This window comes from Podarcis melisellensis (genome assembly GCF_964234715.1).
Source record: "Podarcis melisellensis genome assembly, chromosome: 9".
Lineage (NCBI taxonomy): Eukaryota > Metazoa > Chordata > Lepidosauria > Squamata > Lacertidae > Podarcis > Podarcis melisellensis.
In genome coordinates, this window is record NC_138541.1 from 24,227,794 (window position 1) to 24,247,788 (window position 19,995).

At 43.3% G+C, this 19,995-nt stretch overlaps 2 protein-coding genes across 2 annotated transcripts in view; one reads left to right on the plus strand and one right to left on the minus strand.

Moving 5' to 3' along the window:
• Positions 1–9,067, plus strand: part of MCUB (mitochondrial calcium uniporter dominant negative subunit beta) — a 65,790-nt gene extending 56,723 nt beyond the window's left edge. Inside the window, exons 5-8 of the mRNA XM_081925254.1 lie at positions 298–458; positions 3,212–3,415; positions 4,577–4,693; positions 8,606–9,067. Of these exons, the coding sequence (XP_081781380.1) occupies positions 298–458; positions 3,212–3,415; positions 4,577–4,693; positions 8,606–8,683 (560 nt within the window). The 3' untranslated portion in view covers positions 8,684–9,067. The remainder of the gene's footprint in view (positions 1–297; positions 459–3,211; positions 3,416–4,576; positions 4,694–8,605) is intronic.
• CASP6 (caspase 6) lies at positions 8,973–19,647 on the minus strand. The gene is made up of 8 exons (XM_081925315.1): positions 19,339–19,647; positions 16,542–16,583; positions 15,294–15,336; positions 14,605–14,757; positions 13,525–13,601; positions 11,866–12,041; positions 11,146–11,296; positions 8,973–10,410 (listed from the first exon to the last, which is right to left on the minus strand). Exons 1-8 carry the CDS (start codon positions 19,379–19,381, stop codon positions 10,172–10,174), a joined length of 924 nt encoding a protein of 307 aa, XP_081781441.1. The 5' UTR covers positions 19,382–19,647; the 3' UTR covers positions 8,973–10,171.
• Positions 19,648–19,995: the final 348 nt, after the last annotated feature.

The following is a 19,995-nucleotide window of genomic DNA, read 5'->3' on the forward strand; positions in this document are numbered from 1 at the left end:
ATGGGGGTGGGGGAGTAAATAAAGACGATGTGAAGAGTTGCTTACCAGTCTCTGGGAGCATCCCAGGGGCCTAGTACCTCCTTACCAGACACCAGTAAACAGCCCTCTGCTCATAGCGCATGGGGTTCCTGACTTTGGTGATTTTGCCTTTGCACAGAGACTCCCGGAATCGAACCCTCATGTAAGTGGCGGGTCCATTGTACCTGCCCATTGGCCATATCCCTGAAAAGGTATGGAATTTCAGGCCTCCCAAAAGCTGCTCTGGTATAGTGGTTCCAGTTTCTTTCTTTCTTTCAGATCAAATGAGCACAGAACATAAACTGGAGATGGATGACATCAAGTCTATGGTCCACAAGTTGTTTACAGCACTTCATTTAGAAGACCACCAGACAAGGAGGGAGAGGGAATTAATGCAAAAAGTGGAACTTCTGAAAGAAGAACTGCTGCCTCTGGAGCAGGTCTGGAAAAATATTTCTTCATACATTTCATATTGTGGAAATCTATTTTGAGTTTAGCAGGTGAAGTCTATGAAATGTGTGGCAGATTTTCCCACTTCTGCCCCCATTTTTGACTGGTTCCAGAGACACTGGAATGGGCCCAGTACCTGATTTTTGTTACCCCAGTTCAACACAATTTAACTTATCAAAAGGGGAATACAAGGCATCTTTCTGTTTTTGTAGCATCCTTCAGAGACAGGTCAGATCTGCATACTGAACTGGGATATTTCTACTCCCCATTCCCTATATTGAACCACTAGGTTTATGTTATAAAAATAATACTTTGAATTGGCTCGACTTAATTAATCCACCTTTATAGATAAGTAAAGCAAGTTGTATTTTAACATTGAAACTCTCTTAGTATGCTCAGATGTGAGCCAAACACATTCTTGTATAACTTAGGTATTGATATTGTAACTTCTTTCCAGATACACTTTTTAAAAGCAGCATGTGGTTTGTATTTGATGTAGTTATTTTAGATGTTTTGCTTTGATGATAGTAAACTATATTTAATAATTGAAAATTAAAATTATTGCAGAAGTTGCAGTGTATGTATTTTGGACATATGACTTAATCAATTTATTTCATGGATAGTTTGTGAAATGGAGACTCTTTTTCTTTGATAATTGAGAAAGGATAGCAAAAATTATCTCCTTGAAAGCAAAAATTGAGTGTAAATATCCCTTCTTTAAAGCTTCTTTTGGTCTTTCATTTGGGGGCCCATATCACCTTTTGTTTGCTGCCCAATTCTAGCCTTGCTGATTAAAGTAATTATGATTTAATTAGGGTTTATCAGCTCTGCATCAGTAATGTTATTTTTTAAGGTTTTTATGCTATTTATCTTCTTATCTGTATTGCTTGCTTAAGTTCTATTAAGTAAAGGAAATGTGTCTGCTATACGCCTGAAAATTTCTCCTTGAACACTAGATTTTTCTGTGTGCTAATACTAAGGAGACTAATCCGTCTCCCCCTGAATGTCATAGTTGTTAATGAAAAACTACGGGTACAGGGCTGTACAGTGGTACCTTGGGTTAAGTACTTACAGTGGTGCCCCGCAAGATGAATGCCTCGCTAAACGAAAAACCCGCAAGACAAAAGGGTTTTCCGATTTTTAGCGGCTTCGCAAGACGAATTTCCCTATGGGCTTGTTTCACAAGACGAAAGCCCATAGGGAAATCTCCGGGGACAGCGGGGAAGCGCAGCGCGCCTTCTCCTCTGTTCCCGGACCTGTCTTGAAGACTTGCGGTGGGAGGAAGGTTTTCCTCCCCACCGCCAACATTCAGAAGGCTGTTCTGAAGGCTGGCGGTGGGAAGAAAAGCCCTTCTCCCCTGCCAGCCTTCAGAAGAGTTCCCCGCAGGGCTCTCCAAGCTGCGGATAGCAGCCTGCTGCCCCTATCCGCAGCTTGGAGAGCCCTGCGGGGAAGTCCTGCAGGGCTCCCCAAGCTGCGAATGTCTGCCCCGCGCGAGGGGCGCTCTGAAGAAGAGCGCCCCTCGCGCGGGGCAGCAGGCTGCTATCCGCAGCTTGGAGAGCCCTGCGGGGAAGTCCTGCAGGGCTCCCCAAGCTGCGAATGTCTGCCCCGCGCGAGGGGCGCTCTGCTTTAGAGCGCCCCACGCGCCGGGCAGCAAGCTGCTATCCGCAGCCTAGGCAGCCCTGCGGGAACTCTTCTGGAGGCTGGCGGCGGGAGGGCTTTTCTTCCCACCGCCAGCCTTCAGAAGGCTGTTCTGAAGGCTGGCGGTGGGGAGAAAAGTCCTTCTCCCCCCGTCAGCCTTCAGAGGAGGTCCGGGGACAGACTGTCCCCGGACCTGGTCTGAAGGTGGTCTCCCTAGGAACGCATTAATTGACTTTCAATGCATTCCTATGGGAAACCGTGCTTCGCAAGACGAAATATTCGCAAGAAGAAAAAACTTGCGGAACGAATTAATTCGTCTTGCGAGGCACCACTGTAATTTGTTCCAGAGGTCCGTTCTTAACCTGAAACTGTTCTTAACCTGAAGTACCACTTTAGCTAATGGAGCCTCCTGCTGCTGCCGCGCCACCGGAGCAATACTTCTGTTCTCATCCTGAAGCAAAGTTCTTAACCCAAGGTACTATTTCTAGGTTAGCGGAGTCTGTAACCTGAAGCGTATGTAACCCGAGGTACCACTGTATACAAATTTAAATAACTTAATTGTCAGACTCAACTTCTGCTACATAGAAATCAGGCTTAGATACATCCTCTGAACAAAGCAAAATGGTCACACCTGCTTTATCAATAAGAAAGTAGAACAGGCTTGCAGCATCAGACCAAGGTCTACAAAATCCAACATTCTTCTCCCAAAGTGGTTAGATTAGAAGAGTGTTCAAGACCATCTAAAAGACTAAGGAAGGAGGACAGTGCTTACTGTTAAATGGCTTCTTGAAAACAGTTGAATTGTTGTTGGCATCCGTCTGTTTTGGGGGACAATGGAGGAGTCCGCCTTTATAAGTGAAGTCAAAGTATTGGAAGGTTGCAGCACCTGCTATGGCTGTAGAGAGTGATGCAGGAGAAACATGTTTTGTCTCCATGGAAAGGCCTGGCTGAAGTCATCATTTGAGACTTCTCTACACTCCACATAGTGAAATATTTTAATTTATTTATTAATGCACTTTTGCATACAAGGTAATCTGTGGGAGTGGGTGGGGCATGCTTGAACAATGTTGTCTCTTCGGTCTTAACATTGGTTCTCTCTTCCTAGCTTAAAGCTGGAATTACTACAGATGTTGATGCTAAGACTTCTCGGCTTCTATGGATTGGCTTAGCCTTAATGTCAACCCAAGGTGGAGCCTTGGCATGGCTTACCTGGTGGGTCTATTCATGGGATATCATGGAGCCTGTTACTTACTTTATCACCTATGGAACTACCATGGCGTTCTATGCTTACTTTGTGCTTACTAAACAGGTGAGTCTCAGTAAATCTGGAGCTGTAATGTTAGCAGAATCTACATGGTTATCATAGTGAGAGTCTGCAAGGACATATCTGTGAATCTTCTAAAGTATCCTAACAAGGAGGCCTAGGATTTCTTTAGGTTGTAAAATGTCCATAAACCCAGGTTGGCTAACCTGCAGCCCTCCACTTCATTGGATTCTATGTCCCATCAACTCCAGCTGGCATGGCCAATGGACAAGGGATTGTGGTAGTTAGGGTCCTTCAACTTCCCAGGTGGGCACAAGTGCACTACCAGGTAGGTGTTTGTATGCACCACTCACTTGAAGGTGAAAAACATCACCCATTTGACTGGATGCTGGCTCCTCCTTTTCCTTTGGGGGGCAGTTTATTTTCTGCCTTCACTTGAACTAGACCTATTTTGGAATAGACTGTCCTATTGTTCTGATCTCCACGGGGTTCATACAGTTTTGTGGATGCTGGTCATTGGATCTATAAAGCTTCTATGCCTGGGGCTACATGCCTGAAGGGTCACCTTCTGTCCTTCAACATATCCACAATCAACCAAGAGTACTTGCCTAAATGTGAAATGCATGCATCTCATCCATACCATATTGAGTGCTTTTTTCCCCCCGGTGGCTGATTCACTCTGTCACCTTGGGAGAGTCATTAATGTCTTGGGACTTTGAATCAATCTTCTATAAAGGCTAAAATTAGTTATACGAAAGAGTCACAGTGAGGTGGCTTCACCTTTCAGTCTTCATGTGAAAGTGGCCTTGTAAGAATAATCCCATGTGATAAAGAGCACGTTGCCACATGCTGAAAATTACTCATATTTGTAACATGCATTTCATGGTGATTATTTCTACCTCAAAAGCTATCATGAAATGAGCCCTTAACATTTTTGAGATCTTTCTGTTTACTGATTTCATGGAACTAGGAGTCTAATAGATACTCTGTCTCTCATATGCTACCTTGGATGTTTGGGTTTTTTTTACTTTTTTAAAGGGGGAAATAGGCTTGAAATCTGAATTGATTTTTTTTTTTTTTTGAAAAAGCACTTTATCCACATTTAATGACTGCAGCTACAGTAAAATGGACAGCTCTGCAATTATGATCTCCTGGTTGAAAATTTCAGAGTACTCCCTTATATTTTCTTTTTCTTTTCTTATGCAGGATTATATTTACCCAGATGCTCGGGACAGGCAATTTCTCCACTACTTTCACCAGAAATCCAAAAGCCAAAACTTTGATGTGGATCAGTATAACAAATTAAAAGATGATCTTGCAGAGGTTAGTTGCATAACTTGCTTTGAGTCAATATACTTAAATTTTGTCATGTAACATAAAAGTGGCTCCAAAAATGTTTTGAAATCCCAACATTGGCCCCCACTTCTGCAGCTGGCGCATTTCAGGGAGTAACGCTGTAGTCTGTCACTAAACAACATGCACAGAAAGTACACTCTTGTAGCCGTATACAGGCTTCCTTTTTGAAAAGTGGGTTTAAAATGCATATTGACAGCCACTTGACAGGTGAGGAAGAAAAGTAATAATCTTACTTTGGAGGAAATGGGTACAGCTTCCCTTTCCATCTGCTGCAGCAGCTGTGATTAGTGTCAAGGAGATGTGAAATGGAAAACTCTCCAGCTCCAAAGTAAACAAACCCTTATCTCCCTTGCTGTCTCCAAAAGCTAATGGAATGCTTCCCAGCTACTTCAGTAGGCTTTAAAACAAAAATGAATAGTGTTGACCTTGCCAGGCCAGCTCTGCTCAAACCTTCCAAGTCCATAGAGAATTGTTTGGATTATGGACTTCATTGCTACTCCTTGGTGACAATTTACAATGCACCAGCTGCAAAAGAGAAAGCCAAATCATAGGCCTGCCCACCTTCTATATCTTCTCTCAGAACTGGTGAGACATTGCCATAGTCACCAGGTGCAGAAGATGACCCTGGCAGAGTGTTGTGATTTGCAGCTGCTGCCAGCGGCTGCTGCTTTCACTGGATTTGCCAGCCAGGAAGAGGATTCTGCCATCCTAGATGGCACATTAACTTGCTTATGTGATTGCCAGGAGCTCACTGTCAATATAGCACAACACAGTTACAAAGCCAATAGCTTCCCTTGCTATTCTCAGTTCTTCTTTGTCCAGTGGCCCTATTGGCATCTTTCCCTCCCTGTCCCTGCCTCTGCTTACCCTTTCAGATTTCAGGCATCCTTGGACATGAGTTGCAACCCATGGGAGTCCCAGGCTCCAGATCTTTTTTTTGGGGGGGGGGGTTGACCTGTAGCAATGTGTAAGCTGAGGTACAGGTTTTGTGTTGGAAGACATCCCCATTAAACACTTGACCACTGTTTGATGATTAAATAAATTCTAACACTGGTTGCTCAGTGGAAGAATGCTCATGCTGCTATACTTTAGTATATATACTTACACTAAGTAGATTTGTTTATTGCATTTATATCCTGCACTTTGCCCAAGGGTACTGAAGAAGGGAGTGCCCATAAAAGTCTGTGTTGAAATGTCATGCTGTACGATGGCCAAACCAGCTTCCTGATTTTAGTTAATTGAACCATACTTAATTCTAATCAGAGGTGGGAGGGACACACGAACCTGCAGGGTGCTCTTGGTTGTTAAACCATGTAACTAGGCAGCGTGATGTTTGAGATGTATATTCCATTTGTTCCACACAACAATCTGTGAGATGAGTGATCGGCTCATGGTGGACATCTGGATTTGAAATGTGGAAATCTGTCTTCTTTGCCACCATTGTGTCTGCTCAGTGTCACAGAGCTAAGCTTGCGCAGGTGTTGAAAGGCCTCTTACAATCTGGCCAAAGCAGGGGAAGTGATAGAACCATTGATGCCTGCTGTGAGCATCATGCAAGACCTTTTGCAGCTAAACTCTCCTTGCATAAGTTCTGATTTGGATTCCAGTTTTTGAAATGAGTTCAGAGAAATGGACAGACCCCTTGAAGAAATGAAACCAACTGCATATATGCAGCTAGACCCTTGCACTTCTTGTGCCCTTAACGTGACAAGTTTAGGCATATCCAGTTGGGTCCCAGAGATAATCAGTGCCTTCCTTCAAAACTCTGGGAAGCATTCCCTCTCTTAGGTAAAGGTAAAGGGACCCCTGACCATTAGGTCCAGTCATGGCCGACTCTGGGGTTGCGGCACTCATCTCGCTTTATTTGTGGAGGGAGCCGGCGTACAGCCGCTTCTGGTGAACCAGAGCAGCACACGGAAACGCCGTTTACATTCCCACCGGAGCGGTACCTATTCATCTACTTGCACTTCGATGTGCTTTCGAACTGCTAGGTTGGCAGGAGCAGGGACCGAGCATCGGGAGCTCACCCCATTGCGGGGATTCGAACTGCTGACCTTCTGATTGGCAAGTCCTAGTCTCTGCGTTTTAACCCACAACGCCACCCGTGTTCCTGTCTTAAAAAGGCTTAAAAATTACCCTTGTCCCTGATGAAGCTAATAACTGTCACCATGCATCCAGTCTATTGTATCTTAATGCGGTAAATTCATGATTGCTCCTTAGCAGCAGGGTTTTCTAAATGACAGTGATTACTTGGATCAGTTCCCATCTGGTTTTAGAGCAAAGGAGCAAATACCCTGATGCTAAGTGATTTGGCAGTTTTTGCCTTGCACTGCTTTAAAGGTTGGACATGGCTTTGAAGCTTGTCTCCTTATCATCCTTAAAAGCAGGGCTGGGAACTCTTTTCATTCCCTTCTGGCCAACCTTCAGATGGGGCGTGGATAGGCACATGCCAGTGATGGTTGATGGTCAGAGCCAGAGGCCAAAGTGGGAAGAACTTTTTACCTTTGTGCTACAGGCTAGTTTCTACATATACTCTCACATTCCCTCTTTCTTCCAGGCAAGCAGGAGGCACAATCAGACTTCAAGGATACATTCTAGCCAAGCAAAAACAGTGTGGCCTGGGATAGAGTCCTGAGGGCCAGATAAACAAGCCTAGAGGGCCACGTTTGGCCTTCAGCTTTAGGTTCCCCACTCCTGTTTAAGATACTAGACCTCTGCTTGCTCACCAGGCTCTGCAACCTAAGCTAGCCTGTTACTTCTTAATGCTATGATTTTTAAAGGAGTGACTACCCCTAAAATTGTCCCAGTGATACTTGCCACTCATTCATTCATATACAAATGTATGTGTGCACACACTTGATATTCCTCTTATTACGGCTTACTGCCCTTTGTCCATCGTTTCAAGTGGTTGTAAACACAATTTCCTTCTTTGGAATTAAGTGGCAGTTAACTGGGGAAAACAGTTTGCCATAGCTTACTAATGCAAATGCATGCTGTGAGATTTAAAAATTCAGGAACCCCATATGTAAATAACCACAGGGTTTCCTGCAACGAGAGCAGATTTCCTCCATGCGATATATAAAGTGTTTCTCTAGAAGCCAACAATTGGAGTACCTTTTATGCTGACAGATGGATGCAGTTAAACTATCCAGTTCCTTAGGCCTAGATGGGGAATCTGTGTCCCTCCAGTTGTTGTCAGTCTCCCAACTCAGAGATGGTGTTTCAGTCCAGAAATTACTAGAGCCCACAGGTTTCCCACCTCTGCCTTAGGCTCAAGGTTATATAAATGTATACAACTACTAACCTAAGGGCCAGAACTATATGTTACAGCAAGCACTCAAGTGCAGTGAAATAATTGGTGGGAGTTAATAAAACCAGTTCCTGGTTTATTCCTCTCTACCTATGCCCCACGGTTGTTTTTCCTTCAACTAAACAAATTTCTAATCTTAGAGTTAGGGGAGGTGGAAAACATTGCAGAGATTTTTGGAGGAAGAGTTGGACCACATGAAAAATAAAGGCTTTTCAATGGTATCTGTGGAATGGTGTCCTTGGGATGCACCTGGCTTTGTCCTTGTCAGCATTTAGGCACCTGGCCAAGACCTTTTTTGTTTATTCAGGCCATGGTAATTAAGTTGCCTCCTAAGGCAGTGCTTCTCGTGGTCCTTATTGGGTGAGCATTTTGTGTATTTTGCATTGCTTTTTCTGCTTCTGATTTGCTTTTATTTGTTGTAGTTTCCCTCTGAGGAACCCCTTCTTTGCCTTGGAGCATGACTGAATGCCAACAGCCATCCAGATGGCATTAACTAGGCATCAGAAAGATCCTGAAGGGGTTCACAACTGCAAGCTCACCAGTTTATATTTCTCTCTTCTCACTGCTAGGTGGAAGAATCCTTGAGGCGGCTGAAGAATCCCTTACAATTGCGTCTTCCTATCGAAGAAATAAATGACAAACATTAATTTTTTTTCATAATAATTAGCCTTGTTGAATTGCCTCATAAGATTTGAAACTGGAGTATTCTGGACTAATGTAGTCCTTCTGTTTTTGAAGGGGTTTGGGGGGGTGAAGAAATCTACAAGGAACAGCTAAAACTGTTCCTGATAACAGATTTCTTTTTCATGTTTTACAAAGAAATTCAGACTCCCCATGTATATAGTTTGTTTCTTAATACTGTTCACAATAAAAAGAAACATGTAGCAGCTACTGTTGAATTAATAATGCATACTTGATTGAAAGAAGAGACAAAAATGATTTTTAAAATTTTTATTTTAATCTGGAACCCCTCTATTTGAATGTAACTTTATAATAAGGTAAATAAAAAATGCATTGCTGTTTTGGGCTTATTTTATTTTCTGAGTTAAGATATGTTCTGCAAAAAAAAAAGCACCTCCTAAGTTTTCAGAAATCCTCACATGCACAAATACTTTCAGAATCTGTGGCTTTTTATAAACATATAAAGTTTCTTGTTACATTTAAGATGCAAAGTCCATGAGGCACAACTCACCTATACAAACATCACCAGCCCCAACATCAGGGAGCAAGACAGTACATGTCCTAGCACCTATAGAACAATAGCTAATGGCCTGCAGTAGGTCAAGCCACTTAATAATAATTATGAACTATAAATGGGATGCCTGGAACTCTTTTGACCATACCAGCCAGTTACACCAATCAGTGGCAGTTGCACAACTGAGTCTGGCAGTATTCAGATGGTATTTGCCAGGCTAAAGTATGGGGTCAGATGGATGAGGTCAGATAATGGAAATGATCCCTACAAAAGCATTATTGTGTGGGGGGAGGAGAGAGAGTACAAATCTAAAGTTTCGAAATGAAGCTTGCAAACTCATGCACTTGAAAATAGTTAACTCTGATTAACTGCTTCTTTCTTGCCCAAATGTAAAAATATTGACTTATTTTCCAAAATTCTCTGAGGTTCGGTAAGTATAATATTGATTTCTAATCCAATAATTTCAAATGCAGTGCATAAAAAGTACTTCCGGTTTTAAAATGTTGAATTTTATGGAAAGTTCAACATTGTACAACTTCCTTTCAAATTTCTTTCCGCAGTTTTTCTAACAAGTTAAAAAAAAAGTCTTTCAGATTTTGAAATTATCTTACAATATTTACAATCACTTTTTTTTTTTTAAAAAAGACCCTGCTGGTTGTAATTTGGTTACTTGGGTCTTCCATTATTGCTTTTTTGTAGTTTGCAAATCGTCTTAGTTGATCAAGAAAAACAAGGGTGATTTCTTAAGCAAACTGAAATAGTGCACACTGACAATGCTTGACAGTGCAGTTCCAAACATCAGCTACGCAGAAGCAACCCCATTGAGTTCAGTGGGGATTACTCCCAGGTAAAAGGGTACAGGATTGCAGCCTGAATCTATTACCCCATATGTCAAGATTGTGGGTAGTTTGAGATACCCTCTCGTTACTGCTCTTCAGTGTTATTTTGATTTTGGGTAGAAATGCAGCTTCTTAGTCAACATTGATGCAAAGCAAGGAATCTGCTTTTTCCCTATAGCATTAAGATCTTTGCACATATCCACTCTGCGGTGAGCCACTTTCCTGTTAACCAGCGTCAGTAGCTCTGTGAACTCCAGGGAAGAACCATGTTTTCTTATCATCTCACACAGATCTTGAATGTACCAAGAGCCATTTACAGTCTCGCGATGAGAATAGTACCCTATTGCAAAAAGGGGGAAAGGGTATTAAGTCTTTGTCATGTCTGCAGAAAAGCCTTCAATCTGAACCTGCATTCAATTATTATTTTTAAACTAGCAAATAGTAATCTAAGAGATTATTAAACCTAATTCCATGCTTTAGGAAAGCTGAAAATAATCACACACCCTGATCTAAAAACATGTTTCCTTTGTCATCAACTGAACTTTTTAAATAAATATGCTTAGGACTGCAGCCTTAGTTGGTCTTGAGGGATATTCATTTGTGAAGCAAGAATGATTAAGGGCTTAAAAATATTTTTTTGCACTATTAATGAGTACACCTTGCAGCAAGAATCCCAGTGTTCACCTTCAACAGCAGAAGACAACAAGTGTATATCCACTTTGGACAAAGCTTTAATCCCAAGGCAGGTACTTAAAAACTCTGAACTGAGGTAACCTGCCTAAAGCAGTCTAGTCTCAACGCATCAGAGATACCTCTGAGCTACAGAGGGTGTTTTTGGTTTTTTACTTTCTCAAGCCAAATTTTTGAACCTTCCGCGAACAACTCCTATTAAAGGAAATGGGTGGTTTTTGCATACATTTTTTCTTATCGCAAATATAGCATGCAACCCTGCACATGGCAATAATACAAGTATACACAGAGACTAACTTCAAGAAAATTGTCTCTTTCTTTTGTAGTTAACTGCTATTTGAAGGAATCAGCAGTTACAGACAGCCTGGGGGGGGGTGCATTTTACCTTCTGCAACCGAGTAACACATGAGGAAGTCTGCACCAGCAGGCAGTGTATATACAGCAGCAGCATCGACTAGTGTTTCATTGATTTCTGTTTTGCTATCCACTGTGTCACGATGAAGGACTGGGTCATCATGCCTATCTCCTCTGCATGCCTGTGGGAGGAGAAACGGTTGGAAACGAAGTCTCACAGCTGGACACCATTCTAACGCAGAACCCTTCCGAGTTCTGCCTTTGTTGACATACACTGAATATATACTTAAATATTTGGTTATGTTTTGCTGAGTCTTTTGGTAGGATGACTCAGCTTAGAAAGTGCAGCAAACACTGGGAAAAGAGTGTGTGTTTTTCACTTTGGAATTGAGTTTAGAAAGAAGCATGCCTTGTACTTCCTATCATGCATAAACCAAGGCAATACTTAGAAAAGAAAGGGAATAAAAAGTGTCTCTGTGATACCGAAGAGATTCCAATAAACTGACACATGACATTCTGTCTACCCCGAACTGAGGGCCAAAACTGCAAGAAGCAGCAGATAACTGGGCCATTGCCTATTCAGTTGGAGGAGGGGGTTTTGTGTTTCCATTTTTTCTTTATTTCTGTATTGTTTCCAATAAAATATGCAACTGTCTCCTCCTGCCTTCCCTAGCCTGGTGGTGTCCTGGTGGGCCCAAAACACCTGGAGGGAATCATGTTGTGGTTTAATTCACGAGCTCCACTTTCTCACCTGAATTATAAATACTTTTGGTTTCCCAACTAGGCTTGGGCATTTGTCTCCTCTGAACATCTTGGTTAATTCCTGTATCTTTATTTTTGCATCGTAGGCATAAACGTGATCATCTTCTCCATGGCTCAGGAAAATGCACACGAAGCAGTCTGCATCTTCATGCTGGTCTGTGGACACTGCGAAACAATGCCGTTGAAAAACATAATTTTAAAAGCAATGGTTGGTAAAGTAGTGATGAACAAAGTACCCTGGGGTCATGTTGGAACTGAGCTCAGCAAAGCCAAAAAGGGAAAATACCAAGATGGATTGAAAATGTGAACCATAGTTTGCTCTCAATTGTATCACTGGATCTCTTTGCTGTACCCAGCACCTTTGCCAAATTCCTCATGAGGTCCTCAATCCTGCACAGCTGCCATTTTGTGACAACCTCAAAACTAGAGGTTCTTGACAGAAGAAGTGTTCAGAATGAAAGGGACATGGGCTTCAAGGTGACCTTGTTGCCTCCATCAGGCCGGATTGATTAGCATCCATACTAGGGACTTGGGTACCCAAAAAGCTACTGCTTGGGCTATTGCTGTATCTGGATTCAAGGTAAGGAAAGGAGGTTCCTTGCAGGCAGAGACGATTAGAACTACGGATGGGGCAAATAGTGCGGGTGAATACTATGAATGGAACAAGTTCTTATTTAGAGTCAGGTGACTTAATTGGAAAGGCTATTAAACTACTTCTATATTGCCTGCTAATTCAATTATACATTCCCACTCAAATTCTAGTACCTTAGGCTGCAATCCTAACCCTGCTTTCCTGGGAGTAAGCCCCACCGAATTCACTATGACTTACTTCTAAGTAGACACGATGAAACTGTGCTGCAAGTCTCTTACAACAATTTTGCTAGAGCCTACTTGGTGCATTCTGGCTGTTCTGGAACTGCAGTTCAAAACCAGCTTTGTTTCAGACTTGATACCACTGCTGAAACTTTCCAGATTTAAGTCAACCACAGCAGCAGGTTTCATTCATTAAATATAAAACACGCTCCTTTACATTGTTGGAAGGCTATCTAGTTCAATGTCCTGCTGATGCTGGAATACACTACTAGAGCATCCCTGATGTTGGTTATTCAGTCCCACTGTGTAGCGGAAGACTTACTCTAATGAAGAGTAAGTCTCCCACTATCACAACACAGTATTCCACCTTTCTTTCTAATGGCGCAACAGAAAACATGAGTGTTTCCATTCTAGTGGCAGCCCTTCAAATATTTGGCCATCATATCTGCTGTTACTTATTGCTATTGTCATAATTCAGCTATTGATTTGTCAATCTGGATCAGGCATAGGCAAACTCGGCCCTCCAGATGTTTTGGGACTACAACTCCCATCATCCCTGACCACTGGTCCTGTTAGCTAGGGATGATGGGAGTTGTAGTCACAAAACATCTGGAGGGTCAATTTCGCCTATGCCTGATCTAAATACTTTGGATCAGTTCAACTCTCATAAGGAAACCAAGCAACTCTGACAGTTTCATTTTTTTTTTTTTTTACTGTAACACATTTTTATCAAGAAAGGGTTAAACAAAAGGTTTTAAGTTGAACACGTTCACTATTAAAGCTGTATTATAATCGTAGCAGAATTTACTCAAGTAAATAAAGCAAAGTCACCTACCGTTGTAAATGTTTTGCAGCACTTCAACTGCTTTAAGGTCATCAAAGCACTTCACTTCAAACCCAAGCTCTGTCAAACTAGTATAAACAAGAACAAGAAAAGTCTTACAAGTTGCATTTCTTTCTTGATTTTTCTCTTCTTGAGAAAATGCAGTATTATAAATGTGTGGGGTACTAATAACTAACCAATTTCATATGACATGGTTTCTCCAATACAGCAATAAAGGAACAGGCAAGGAAACTACTTTTTTAAGAGAAAGCTATCCCAACTTGAGTAATCTGCTGGGAAGCAGTTTACGAGTGGCTTGATCTTAATTGAACAGGAACCAGGGGTTCCTTTCGAAGCTTTCTTGGGACTTCTCAAAGCAAATACTGGATCAAAAAAGCATATTGATAGCTTCACACTCTGCCCTCTGCACCCCATTACTGATCTGCCATGTAATTTATTGGTTGAAGGAGAGAGGGAAAATAAAGTGTTTTCTCTCCTACAACTCTTAACAGGTTGCTCTGTGTACTCCTATCCTGCACTCAAAACTGCTTAGAAGCCATTTTTGGCAAGTAGGTGGTCTATAAATTAAGAGAAAAATAATGTGCAGCCACAAGAGTAGGCTGGGTGTCTTCTAAGGTTACACTTTCAGTTCATGTGGCGTCATGCTTATCTGCAAAACACAGCTGGCTTGTGACAGACAAATCAACATGGGAAGGGTTGCCTAAAAGTTTGAAAGCTGCATTCAAAGTGCTTTATATATAGTCATTCTTTGAACTGCACCTGTAATGTTCACCTGTATATTGGCCAGTGGGAAAAGACTCTGAGTCATAATGACCAACTAAGAAGAACATGTCTGAGGCAGCATTTGAACGGTGGACTTCACAGCTCATGCTTTTTTAGTCCTTATAGTGTACTCATTGTCAGGGCGAGTCCCAAGTGGGCTTCATCATTTTTATACACAATGATTTTGTCTTTAAGAAACTTCATTCTTTGGTATTTTTATGTATAAATGGCTTGAAGTTGTACTGGATTCTCCCTACTCTGCCCACAAACTCACATATGCTTAAAAATAATTTGAGAACATCTCCACACCTGCGTTTTAGGTTATCCCTGTCAGCTTGGGTGCCTCGTCTCTCTGGTAAAGTTAAGTGCCAGAAAAAATGTTCATGGTTGAAGATCAGAGCAAGTCCCCTCCTCTTGTGGTTCATGTTATACTCCACTGCTGGATCAAAAAGCTGGATGTTTCTACAAAAATAAGGAGTTTTCAGTTATTAAACCCAGTCTCCCTCTCTCTCTCATATGCACACCACCTTGCTGAATCCACTGGATCAAGCCAGGATCCAAAGAACTGTACAACTACTAATACATGGCCCAAGGACTTGTATGCTTCTAAAATAACCGGTCCCAGTTCCATATGCCAGTTGTAGTTTTGCCAATCAGACAGGATTTATTCCATACAAAAATAGTCCAGTCACTGTATACACACACACAAATATAAACACATTGTTTTAGGATAGAAAATTTATGCAGCACTGACAACTCTTAATTCTACGATAAACCCAGTTATAAAAGTCAAATAATCAGCAAGCACAATTTTGGCTGCTCCTAAAAAAGTTATCTTTTGTATTGTGAACACTTCAGAGCACAGCCATACTTATTAGAAATCCAGTAAATATTGAGGGTGTGGTTCTTAGAACAACAAGCATATACAGTGGGAAATACTTTTCCGTCTCTTTGTTTTCAGCTACAAACAGCTGTTCAAGGACAACAGAGATCCTTACCTTTCAACAATAGCATCTGTTTCAGTGTGGTTTTGCTGTCCATCTATAATTTGAAAATAATTCAAAACATGGTTGGTCCAATATACTTAAAGGCACAAATGAAGTTCATATAAATGATCTAATTTTCAAATAAGCTTTTAAAGAATGTAGCATCAACATGCTCCAAAGATGTCTTCATTTGAGATAACTGGATTTGTTCCTGTATTAAGATTTTGCTGTAGTAAATCAGGAGCTTCTGCAACTCTTGCCCCCAAATCTGTAATTAGCAATCTAAAAAATAGCACCACTACTTTGACTATTGTTGTTGTTTTAATGTATTAAATTTTGCTGACACCTTTCTCAAACAAACCCAAGGCAACTTACAACAATATAAAAATATACAAGACAAAGTGAAACAAAGTGAAAAACTGGCATTTATCCATACAATATGCAAAATGTAAAAACGGAGCCCCAATATACCAAGATCTCAATAACACTGTGTGTTCCTGTAAAGAAGGTTGACACCAAGACAATAATTGCTTATCCCAGAAATTAATTGTCCAGAAATAATTCCAGTATTATCATATGCCTGAGAGCAGAAGAAAGTTTTTACATGCCATCAATTGTACTTATGTATGAATAGGTATGTGCAGATTTCAGTCCTGCTTTCCCCCTCCACTGTTCCTGGCTAACAATAAAAAACAGCATTTCATCTTTTAAAATATTTTACAACTTTTGCCCTAGTTAAAATCTTGAAAGTGTATCTAAAGATCTATCTTTCTCAATCTTTTTGAAACTCAAAACTTCTGCCTCCTGTCTCTACTCTCAAGCCTAATCAATTGTCTTTTGCATAGGTAGACATGCACAAATCCTTAGAGGACGGTTTGTGTGTATCGTTGGATCACAGCACCTGCAATGAACAGGGGAAATAACAGGACGTGTACATTCCATTCTAAATGCACATACAGAGAAGCTTCATTAGAACAATCAGCCATGCCTACAAATTTAATGTGTATTAGTTCATTCCCTGTGCAAACAATCCAGCTTGGGTTAATGAAGCAAGAGTGTGCCACCTTCCCATAAATCAGATCCACCTCTGAATGTTTTTACCTCCACAGAAATACACCCACACCCCATCTGGGGAGGAAGATTTCCTTCTCCAGCTTGCTTCCCTGTTCTGTTCCAACTTAGAAAAGCTTTCTAAGTGGAAACAGAACACTTTTTTGAATAGCTTTCAATTATATTTTGAACGAACAGCAGATACTTTACCTCTGTCTTGCAGCACATTCTTGCTGTCCACATGGATTTCTCCTATGGCAGAAAACAACATATTTAGTGATGCAGCAAAAGTGTAGACTGTTCACTTCTTTTCTGAAGTTCTATATATAATTGTGTTGGTTCCAAGGCTTTGTAGATTCTGCCTTCTCATTAAACTCAAGAAGACTTTAATCCAGCCTTGGCCAGGTGTCCATGCTGTTTTGTGCAGCTGTGTGCCTGCGGAACAGTGATAGGGAAACTGTAGCCTTCCAGACACTCTTGAATTACATACAAGACCTAGTCTCTGGCCATGCAGGTTGGGACTGATGGGAATTGAAAGTCCAACTATGATGCACTCTAAGACAAAACACAGGTTAGCATGAACACAAGGGTTCCCAGAGAAATCACAGCCACCGCACTCCTCCCCTGGTCCACCTGCTGCAGCAAGGTAAATTATGATTGGGACTAGTGTGCTGACCAAACCTGGGCTCATAGCTTGTCTTCTCCAAAGAAATCATGAGCTGTAAAACGAAGAAGAAACTTACAGCTCACACTTTCTCTGGAGTAGAAAATGGAAGTTGGTGCTGCCCTAAAGACTGTCACATTGTTGTTGGGACATGAAACAATGGAATGTGCCTCTGGGGGTGAAGTCAAATGGCTGCATTAGCAGCACTGAAGTGACCTCCCTGGAGCACAAACCTGGGCAGTGTTTATGGATGTCCTGAGCCGCACAAGGACAAGACTCCCCCCCCCCATCTTGGTCTCACTGATGTGTTTCAAAGGAAAGCAGAGGGATGCATTTGGCACCAGCTTGGCAGAAGCTGCTGGAAGACGCCATCCAATTATCTTGGGGACGCCACTCTGGATTTGTATAGGGTTTACACCTCAGCCTTGTCTTCTCCTGAAGATATCTCGCAAAGCAGCAGAGGTTTAGGGTCAGAGTTTTCCTTCTCCTAGATTAGCTACCTTCCCAGGTGAATGAGCCCCACCTGCCCATCACTTCCCTCCACAGCACATGCAGAAACTGTCGTCTTGACCATTGGTCTTGTCTGCTAAATCCGCAGAAGCCTGTCTTCGCATGCAGGGGAAGTCCCTAACTCACTGAAGGTTTGAGACCAACCAGGCCATCAAAGCCATTCTCGGGCATAGCTGTCAACTTTCAGATTTGAAAATAAGGGATCAGCAACCTCACCTGTCCCAGGGACAGTCTACAGGATATCTAACAATCCAGGATAGCAGCGGGAAGCAGCACTGGATTAAGCAAATTTCACGCAAAAAAAAGGGAAGGTTGACAGCTATGTTCTCGGGGTGTGGCTGCTGCGGCCACCTGCTGACAGCTTCTAGGCATAGTTATCAACTGTCCCTTATTTGGCGGGAAAGTCCCTTATCCCAGTGCAGTGTCCCGCTGCCGTCCCTTATTGATGATGTCCCTTAAATTTCCCGGGTTTCAAAGGAAGCAGCTCCTCTCCCTTCCTCCCTGCCGGCCAGGGAGGAGGGAGGCTCCAACTGTGTTGCTTGGCTGCGTTGCTCACCCAATAAGGAGTCTAAGAGCTTGCATGCCTTGTGCTGATCAAATCGGCCGCATTGCCTGGGGACTCGCCTTTGCTCAGCGCTTCCCAGTGGAGAGGTGACGTGGTTTTCCTTGCTGCATCCCCTTTGCCGGGTTGCTGTGCCGTGGGAACCACCGCTTGAGGCTTCGTTTGGCTGCTGGCTGGGCTTTCTGCCTTTGGCTCGGAGGGGCTCAGAAGTTGAACATACCGGTGTTAGGAAAATCCCTTATTTTGGCTGCTGATCCCTTATTTTCGAGGCTGCTGGTCCCTTATCTTCAAATCTGTAAGTTGACAGCTATGCTTCTAGGAGCCACAGGTGAGAGCCGAGCACACCCTGTACTGTTCTTTCCAGTTACCCCCCCAAATGTGGGCGTGGGTCTGGCTGGCTTTGCAGCACAAAGGAATAACCGGCTCTCCCCAGCAGCCAAGCACCCGACTCCCTGCCCTGCGGCAGCGACAACAAACGTGCCCGGCAGCTACAACCCAGCCCAAAACACAGCGACGCGGCCACGTGACGACAAGGAGAACGAGGGGCGGAGCGGGAGGAAACACAGGAAGGCGAGAAAGAACAAAGGAAGGAGGCGAACAGAAGCCGACTCGAAGCCAGGACAAAGGGCGGGCGTGGACAGCAGTTTTGCTTTCTCTCCCCACCCCCCCAAACGGTAAAAAAAAATACCCCTTAGTGCCACCCCCCTTGAACTAAGCCTCAGGAGGTCCGTGTATCATATATTGATCACTAAATGAAAGTACAGATGCACAAGCCATTCTTTCCTGCATTCTGCAGAGGATGAGAGTTCTTCCATGCACACCACCAATTTCAAAGAATCCTGGCAATCGCGGGCTCGTAAAGGGTGCTGGAAACGGGGGCTCATTGAAGGGTGAGCTGCAGTTCCCTGGGTTCTTCCGGGGAGCAAATGCGCTTTAAATGGACTGGGTGTCCCCCTGGTTCCCATTCAGACGTTGACACGCAGGCAGACTCCAAACCCCACCCACGGGATCCTTCGCTCTCTCCGGGGGTTAAAGGAGGCGCGCAGCCTTCCTACTGGGGGGCGCCTTTTGGAGACCCATCTCCCGCGGCTGTTCCTCCCCGCCGGGAGGAATCTCCGAGCTCTGATCTTGCAGGCGGAGAAGCTGAGCAAAGGGGACGGAAGAGCCGCAACCGGCTGCACTCGGGCCGCGTTCAGGCTTCCTGCCCCGCCGCCCCTCGGTTTCTCCACCAGTGCGCAAAGGGCGCCTCGCGCTCGGCTTCCGGCGCCTACCTGAGCCGTTGTTGGAGTTTCTCTGCCGCTTGGAGCTCGCCATGGCTGGGCTTTCGACTCGCACGCCCGAGACTGAAGGAGGAACCCCCTTGGGTGCTGCTTTTGCCAGAGTCAGCGTTTCTCCTCCTCCAGGCAGCCGCCTTCCTCCGCCCACCTTTTTCTCCACCCAGCCCGAGTTATCTTCCTCGGTCCCTCTCGGTTATCCAGGCGGGGCGTGGGCTGCTGCTCCTGGGTGCCCGCCTGGACGCACAGCTCGAAGAAGCTTCCGTGTTCCTTCCCTCCGAAGGTCAAAGAACCTGCCAGGGCTTGTCCCCGAGGCTTGTTTTCGTTGCCAGCCCCCAACCCTGCCGTCCCAAGACGTGTCCAAGCAAAGCAACAAATGCCAACCGCCTCCCCTCCCCAAGGTGTATACAGTAGTTCCAAGGCTGGCCCAGTTGTGAGGTAGAAAAATAGCACAGGCTCTCTTCCTGGGATTAAAAAACACATTGATAATAAATATATAGCGGTTTGCTGCCTATTACCTAGTGGCTGGGCCGGTCCTGTTTCTACAACTTAATTTATTTTTATTTTATTGTATAATTTTTCTTAAATTTTCTGTTTTACATTTTAGAATATTCATTTAAACAACCTTAAAATATCAATGACTTCCCTCTTCTC